Source organism: Acomys minous (assembly GCF_964271855.1).
Source record: "Acomys minous genome assembly, chromosome: 14".
NCBI lineage: Eukaryota > Metazoa > Chordata > Mammalia > Rodentia > Muridae > Acomys > Acomys minous.
In genome coordinates this window covers 53,277,791-53,286,935 of record NC_140496.1, presented here as the reverse complement: position 1 = coordinate 53,286,935, position 9,145 = coordinate 53,277,791, and the positions used below count along the sequence as shown (strand labels likewise).

The following is a 9,145-nucleotide window of genomic DNA, read 5'->3' as shown; positions in this document are numbered from 1 at the left end:
CAGGATCTCACCCCCTGTCTACTGATTGCTGAATCCGGTTTGGGGGACAGACAGGCAGAGTTGAACCCTCATCCTGGACAAAATCCACAATAGCTGCATCCTGAGAAAGAGTGCAGAGCACTCAAACACCTTTGAGCTCTGATCTCTCTCAGCCTCCCAGCTGCTTGCCGTCCTAACCCAGCTGAGTCCTAGAGCAGATAAGCAGAACACTGCCATCTTAAGAGGGCCTGTGGAGCTTCTGAGCATTTTGGAGTTTCTCTCTCTCTCTCTCTCTCTCTCTCTCTCTCTCTCTCTCTCTCTCTCTCTCTCTCACACACACACACACACCCTAGCTGCTTACCATCAGGGTCCATCTGTAACAAGGAGCATAGTGGCAGAGCTGAATCCAAGTGCATTAGCCACCATCCTATGAACAACTTCTGGCCTGGGTCTGTTTCTGTCCACTGGACTGAAGCATACCACTCTGGCATAAAACACAAAGCAAACAGGCTGAGCAGAGACTTGTGTGGGCCACAATCTTCATTAGCTGTGATCCTGCTAACAGCTTCTGGCTCTGATTTCACCTTGCCTATGTACAGCTCATTGGACTGATCCATCTAGGTCACAGAGCAGAGAACTGTGCAGACGACACCCTATGTTAGCTGCTGTTTACTGAGTAGCTTTGACCTCTAATCTCTCTTCTGGCCAGAGGTTTACAGGGCTAGCCCAACTGGGGCACAGAACACAAAAGCAGAGCCCTGGGATATCAAGAAATCCTGTAAATCATACTAGCAGCTATGGGTTCTGATCCCATTCAGGCATCTAGCTGCTTACTAGCCTGACTCATCTGGGATACATTGCAGATAGACATAGCTGAGTCTGGCGCAGAACAAGACTCACATTTGCTGCCATTTCAAAAAGGTCAGTGGGGCACCCTGGCAGCTTCAAGCCTGAATCTCTTGCAGCTCCCAGCTGCTTGATGGCTTAGCCCACCTGGAACACAGAGCAAATAGACAGAGCCCTGCCATCTCATAAAAGACTGTAGGACACCAGAGCAACTTTGGGATTGGAAGTCTATCAGCACCCTCCTCTCCTGCCTAACCCAACTGGGATACAGTCAGGGAAGCCAGCTGAGATGAGCTGGGTGCAGGCTCTAATACCCAATGTACAACATTCTAAGTAGGCCTCTGGGGAGCCCTAGTGAACAACCTTTGGCTTGGAGCTCTTTTTACTTGCTCCTAACCTGCCTGGCTAATGTGGTACACAAATAGCAACCTCTAGGCTTGTTAATACCAGAGACAACCAAATGCCTAGAGGACAGCACAAGAAGACTAACAACAAAACTCAGAGCCATATAAAAGCACCAAAAACCAGTGATCCTAATACAGCAAGTTCTGGAGATATGAACACCCACAAAACACAAAGAGAAAACTTTATAAATCTGAGGGATGAAAATGATAGAAGATTTGACAGAGCAAAATAAATCACTCAAAGAAACACAGGAAAATACATTCAAACAGATGTAGGAATTGAATAAATCCTATAAAAAATTGCAGGAAAATACATCAAAAGAGATGAAGGAATTGAATAACTCCTACAAAGAATTACAGGAAAATATAGCCAAAGAGATGAAGGAGTTGAAGAAATCTTGTAAAGAATTATAGAAAAATTCAATCAAATGGGATGAATAAGAAATGAATAAGACTATTCAAGACCTAAAGAGGGAATTAGAAGCAAAAAAGAAAACACAGGCTGAGCCAACCTTAGAGTTAGAAAACATAGGGAAGATAATAGGAGCTATCGACACAAGCCACACAAACCAAATACAAGGGATGGAAGAGAGAATCTCAAGTGTGGAAGATACTATCAAAGTTATTGATACACCAGTTTAAAAAAAACACAAAACACCCAAGAAATCTAGAATACTATGAAAAGATCAAACCTAAAAATAATAGGGATAGAAGGAGAAGACACCAAGCTCCAAGGCCCAGAAAATATTTTCAAGAAAATCATAGAAGAAAACTTACCCAACCTAAAGAAAGAAATGCTCATAAACATACAAGAAGCCCACAGGATTCCAAATAGATTCAACCAGAAAAGAAAATCCTCCCTCTGCATAATAACCAAAACATTAAATGTACAGAACAAAGAAAAAATATTTAAAACTACAATATAAAAAGGTCAAGAAACATATAATGAAAAACCCATCAGAATTACACCTGAATTCTCAAGAGACAATGAAGCTAGAAGGACCTGGACATTAAGAGACCACAGATGTCAACCCAGACTACTATACCTAACAAAATTATCAATCACCATAGAAGGAGAAAACAAGATATTTCATGGAAAAACCAAGTTTAATCAGTTCCTAACCACAAATACAGTCCTAGAGAAGGTACTAGAAGGAAAATTCTAACCCAAGTATGCTAACTACCACCCAGAAAAACACAGGTAATAAATGATTCCACATCCACAAATCCAAAGCACAGAAACTCTCTCTCTCTCTCTCTCTCTCTCTCTCTCTCTCTCTCTCTCTCTCTCTCTCTCTCTCACCACCACCATCTAAACAAAAGGAACTAAAAACTACTGGTCATTAATATCACTTAATATCAATGGCCTCAACTCCCCAGTAAAAAGACAGGCTGACAGAATGGATGTAAAAATAGGATCCATGACTCTGTTGCATACAAGAAACACACCTCCGCAAAAATGATAAACATTGCCTTAGAGTAAAGGGTTGGAGTACTGTATTCCAAGGAAACAGACCCAAGAAGCCAGCTGGAATACCCATTCTAGCATCTAATAAAATAGACTTCCAGTCAAAACTAATAAAAAGAGATGGAGAAGGTCACTACATCTTCATCAATGGAAAAATACACCAAGATGATGTCTCAATTCTGAACATCTCTGCTACAAATGCAGCATCACCCACATTTGTAAAGGAAAGGTTACTATAACCTAACCCACACTTGGAACCCCACACATTAATAATGGGAGACCTCAACACCCTTCTTTCCTCAATAGACAGATCATCAAGACAAAAGTCAAAGAAGCCAAATCCATACAATTAAACACCAACAAATCAAATCACTCAATTAAAAATGGAGTACAGAAGAGGGGGATGCAGGCTATCCAGCTGAGATCTGATAGGCTGTGTTCATACACCTACCTGTGGGAGAGGAAGTACCCCTCTGTCAGAGTCCTAGGGGAAGTGAAGAGGGTAGAAGAGGGCTCTAAGATGGGTATGGAAAAACAAATGTAAGGGGATAACAATCGGCATGTAATCTGAATAAATTATAATAAATATTAAAAAATGGAGCACAGAGCTAAACAGAGAATTCCCTAACGGTCAAGAGGCACTTACAGAAATGTTGAACATCCTTAGACATCAGGGAAATGCAAATCAAAATGACTCCGAAGTTTCATCTTATACCCATCAGAATGGCTAAGGTCCAAAACTCAAGTAACAGCACATGCTGCAAGATGTAAAGCAAAGGTAACGCTCTTCCATTGTTGGTGGGGGCGCAAACTTGTACAACCACTTTGGAAATCATTCTGGTGGTTTCTCAGAAAGTTGTGAATAGTGCAAGACCCATCTATACCACTTCTGGCCATATATCTAAAAGAAGCTCCACTATACCACAAGGACACTTGCTCAACCCCGTTTTCTAAATTAACAAATCTTGCTTTATGAGTTTCTTTCAGCCATAAATCTTTTGTTCAGTCCATTAGCAGTATAGATAGATATACTTCATTTATCATTTTCTATGTAATAATAAATTTGAATATCTGTAAACCTTATGATTTTGGATTTGATCTATCAGGGCTCAATTACAAGCAACACTGAAATTACTATTACCCTCTCCTCCTTATTGCCCCTTAAACTGGAAATTTTTAAAAATCTCTATTTATAGTTGTAAATTACCTAGTTTTATTTTATTCTTATTTGCTTTCCTCAATTCTCCACCTATATTTGATATCCTGTATGAATGATGCCAGAGTACACAGTCACTGCACACTGTATGAATGCACTTCAGGATAATAGACATAGCTGTTTGTGTGTGTTTGTGTGTGTGTGTGTGTGTGTGTGTGTGTGTGTGTTCAATATTTTCCTGTAGCCATTGTATTGCTTTCTTTACCATGGCTTTGGCCAAGTATAGTGATAAGTCAAATAAATACATGGACAAAACTGACCAGAACTGAATCTCATGGCCATCTTATGGAGGACAACTACTGAGAGTGTTTACACCTCAATATCTGCTTGGCAAATATGAGATATATATTTTCTTTATACATGCATATTAAATGTTTGCTTAGCCTTTTAGACATAGTTTTAAATTAAAATATAAATGGCTTGGAGGAGTTTCTTAAGTTATAGTGTGTTCTTTTTGTTGTTTCTTTAATATTCTTCTACAACTTTATTGCTAGAGTTTAACATATTTATTTTAGAATATCTTATTAACTTCCATATTTGTTAGTTTCATATCTTCTCATGAAACAATCTCCCCTTTATTTCCTGTTCCTTTCAGTAGCTCCCATTGTTATTTGCTTTGCTGTTTCTCTCCTGTGGTCTTTGTTTCTGAAATGCTGTTCCTAGTTATCCCACTTGAGCTGTCTTATTCTGGTTGGTTTTCTCTCATGTATACTTCTATTGTTCCTTTAAATTCCTTTTGGAGTCTCTGTCATGTGTACTTGTAGAAACTTTTTTCTTTACCATGCTTTGAATGTAGAAAATTATTCTGCTTTTAACTCACTGTTTTCAAAATGATTATGTATGAAATTTAAGTACAACTTTTTTTTTGCATTTTTATACAAGTCTATTATCATGCACTTTCTGGGGAAGAAGGGAAGGTCAGTGCATATGTTGTAGCTTCAGATCACTGGGCTTCTCTTTTCTGTTATTTCTGTTTAGTGTTAAAAGATCAGTGGGAACATCCTTATCTTTCAAGTATTTTTCTTCCTCTCTTTGTCATTTCCCTAATTGTGTGTGTGTGTTGGTGCAAATTGGACCTAGAGCCTCTCATGTGCTAGAAAAGCACCCTAACACTGAGCCAAATCACCAGCTCTTAACCTCTTATTATTCAAACTCTTCTTTGCTATTTTGACTGCTTTGTCTGTTCTGCTATTTTGATAGCCTATCTAGTTTGCACGAGACTTAGACTGAAAGCGTCATGTGTGTTGACTTGTTAGTTTGGATCACTCTTAGGGTGGACTTGGGGTCCCTTAAGTCTCTAATGAACTGGCTTTATTTCACTGGCTAGTACATGTGCATACCTTGTAAATCTTGTAAATGTACTCAATGTATTTGTCGTGCTCGATGAGGGTCATTTGGTTTTAGGGGGCCAGATTTCCTAAGGATTGCCTCTACTACTTTACACAGCTCTTGTCCTGCAGAAGGAATAGGCATGGCTAGTTTTCACTGTTTTAAAAACAATTATTTATTTATTAACTTTACATTCCAGTCATAGCACCCTCCCTTCCCACCTCCCTTCTCTATTCCTCTGAAAAAGGGAGCACACTAACTACTCACAGCAGCTCAAGTCACATTAAGACTAAGTCCATCATCTTCCCTTGTAGTCTGGCAAGGCAGTACCTTCAGAGGGCAAGTAATCAAAAACAGGCAACAGAATTTATGTCAGAGACAGACCCTGCTACCCTTACTAGTGGACCCACCGGAAGCCAGGGTTACCCATTGGCTACATCTATATAGCAGACCTAGGTCCAGTCTGTGCATGGTCTTGGTTGGTGTTTCAGAGTCCACAGACCCCTCTGGGCCCTGGTTGGATGGCTCTGTTGGTCTTCTTATGGAGCTCTTGTCACCTCTAGATCCTTTTATCTTTCCCCTAACTTTTCCACTAGACTACCTATGCTTCACCCAATGCTTTGCTATGAGTCTCAGCATCTGTTTCAAACTGCTGCTCCATGGAACATCACAGAAGACAGCTCCCATAGGCTTCTGTCTGCAAGCAAAGCAGAGTAGCATGAATAGTGTCATGGGATGGCTCTTTTCCATGGGGTGTGTCTTGGTTTGGGCTAGACACTGGTTTAGCATTCCCTCAATCTCTGCTCTATCTGTTTCCATCCATCCATCCTTCCTTCCTTCCTTCCTTCCTTCCTTTCTTTTCTGTATAAAACACCATCTTATTTATTTTGCATACTTTACATTTGAGAACAAAATAAAATAAACAAAAATATACAATACCAAACTCTGTTATTCTGTGGACATGGATTTTCCTGCTTTAAGGCAAAAAGACAGGATAGAAGAGATTATTGACCTGAGCCTAGAACCAGGTAGGTTAAGGCTGCTAGGGCGACACAGGGAAACTATACAGTGTGCATGACCTTCCTAGGGGTCTTTTTAATCTACTTCTTCCTTGCTAGAGGCATCCTCAGCACTCTCAAGTATGGGTATCTCATCAGGAACAGCAGCACTGGACTCCTCTGCTGTTCCTTCATCTTCATCATTGCTCAAGCCTGGTTTAATCATACCATAGATGTGGTTGGAGTGGCTTTTGGGATCCTCAAATGAGAAACCAAAGGATAGCAGAGCAGGTTCAAACAGCCACACCACCAGTTCCTTGACAGCTTTGTTATTTTTGTCTGCTTTAGTATTCTGATGCAGGGTCTCCACAATGGGGTGGTCAGGACTGACCTCTAGGTGATTTTGGCTACCATATAGGCCATTGTAGAGTTGTCTCTCAGTGCCTGGGCCTTCATGTTCTGCTCCATGTTAGTTGTCCAGCCATACATGTTTGTCACGATGCAGCAGGGTGAAGAGACAAGCCTATTGGAGACTGTCACCTTTTTAATCTTCTAATCCAAGATTTTTCTCATGAGCTTGTAGAGATTCTCTAACTTTGCCTTGTTCTCCTCCATTTTCTTCTTCTCTTTCTCGTCCTTTGTTAGCTCCAGGCCCTCATTAGTCACCAAGATCAAGTTCTTTCCATCAAACTCCTTGTGCTGCTGCATGTAGTATTTGTGAATAGGGTGTCATTACACCACCTTAAAGCCATGTTTCTGCACATGCTCCACAAAGGTAGAGTTGACTGCCCGATCTTTGCTCTCAACAGTGATATAGTAGATGGACCTCTGTGTCTCCTTCATAAGAGAAACGTACTCTGACAGGGAAGTCATCTTATCTCCAGACTGAGAGGTATGATAGCAAAGAAGTTCAGAGAGGCAGTGATGCTTAGTGGAATTTGCATGGATTCTAAGCTTTAAATTCCTGGAGAATGCCTCATAAAATTTCTTGTAGTTTTCTGTCTTCAGCCAACTCAGAGATGAGCTCTAGGTACTTCTTGACAATTACTTTCAGGGTCTTCCTCTGCTAGAACATTTCTCAGATGTTCAGAGGCAAGTCCTCAGAGTCAACCACATGATGGATAAAATTGAGGTACTAAGTTATCAGCTCATTATAGCTGTCCATGATGAACACACAATGGTCAAACAGTTTGGTGCTGTTGTTCTTGTTCTCAAAAATGTCAAGGGGAGCTGCTAAGGAATTCCCTGAATTCTGTCTGACTGCCCTTCTACAGAGAAGTGCTTGACTGTCAAGTGGTCTTCCTAGTCATTGGAGAGGCTCTGCTAGAATTCACCATATTCCTCTTGAGTAATGCCATCAGGGTTTCTGGTCCAAATAAACTTCATCTTATTCAACTCTTTCTGATCAATGTGTTTCTTCCTATTCTCTTTTTTTTGTGTGTTTTTTACTGTCATCCTGCCCATCTCATCCCACACTTTCAATCTTAGGCTTCTCATCATCATTCTTATCTTCCTCCTCTTTATCACCTTTATCTTACTCTGCCTCATCATCACTGCTCTCTTTCATTCTTTCTCCAAGTAGAGGGTTATGGGATAGCCTATGAATTTGGAGTGTTTTTTCATCACTTCCTTGATCCTCCTCTCTTCTAAGCACTCTGTCTGGCCTTCTTTGAGGTGAAGAATCACCTTGGTACCCTGACTAATGGGCTCACCATGGTCTGCATGAACTATGTAGGAGCCATCAGCAGAAGACTCCCAGGCATACTGCTCATCATTATTGTACTTTATGATCACAATCACATTCTTTGCCAGTGGATAGGCAGAATAGAATCCAACACCACACTGCCTAGTCATGGAGATGTCTGCACCAGCCTGGAGAGCCTCCATGAATGCTTTTGTGCCAGACTTAGCAAGAGTTCCCAAGTTATTTATGAGGTTATCCTTGGTCATGACAATATCTGTGTCCACCAAAGTCAGCATGCACTCCTGAGGATTAGAGATAATGTCAAATTTCAGCTCTTTGACACTGCCTAACTTGGAAGCATCTGTCAGGCTCTCATACTGAATCTTGTCCAAGGCATCAGAAGCAATAGATATCAATTTAGAGAAAAATTTCCTTGTTTGAAAAGGAAGTGTTGCCAGGCAAGGTGGCATTTGGGAGGCAGAGGCAGGCAGATTGCTATGAGTTTGAAGCCAGCCTGGTATACAAAGTGAGTCCAGGACAGCCAAAGCTAACACAGAGAAACATTGTCTCAAAAAATCAAAGAGAGAGAGAGAGAGAGAGAGAGAGAGAGAGAGAGAGAGAGAGAGAGAGAGAGAGAGAGAGAATGAATTATTGATGATGGGCATGAGCTGAGTGATTTCTGCCTGAAAAACTAAGGTCTTCACCTCTTCTTCTCCATGGTGCACTTCCTCAGACATCTTGACAGAAAAGTCAAGTACAGAGCAGGGTGGGCCAAGACTACATCCAACTTCCAAGGCAAGCCTAGGCTGTGCAGGGGTGACTCAAGAGAATTTATCTGTTCTATCTTTACCCCTGCATGGCTTGTAGGCAGGATAAATTTTGCATCAAAGTTTTTTGTGGGTGGGTTGGTGTTCTCTTTCATTAATAGACTTTTCTAGTTAAAGGGTGTTGTCTTCAGACTTCATGGCCCCTGCTACTAGAAATCTCAGCTATAGTCCCCCTCATATCATCCAATAAGCCTATTCTGACTTACACCTGCAGCTTGTCACTGAGGTGGCCCCACCACAGTTTTTCTTTTCTCTGTAGACCTTCTTTCTTCCTACCTCTACTCTCCACTGGTCTGATCTCTACACTTATCTGCCTCTGACCTCCTGTTCATACCTGGGTCCCTCTCTTCACACACTACCTCTGTCTATTCTATTTCCTCTTCTGAGTTAAACT

The 9,145-nt window shown here is 41.0% G+C and overlaps 1 protein-coding gene across 1 annotated transcript; it reads right to left on the bottom strand.

Moving 5' to 3' along the window:
* Positions 1-7,803: 7,803 nt before the first annotated feature.
* Positions 7,804-8,394, bottom strand: LOC311582472 (heat shock protein HSP 90-beta-like; the record flags this gene model as incomplete). The annotated part of the gene is made up of 1 exon (XM_084755634.1): positions 7,804-8,394. One exon carries the CDS (start codon positions 8,392-8,394, stop codon positions 7,804-7,806), a length of 591 nt encoding a protein of 196 aa, XP_084611760.1.
* Between the last annotated feature and the right edge of the window lie 751 nt (positions 8,395-9,145).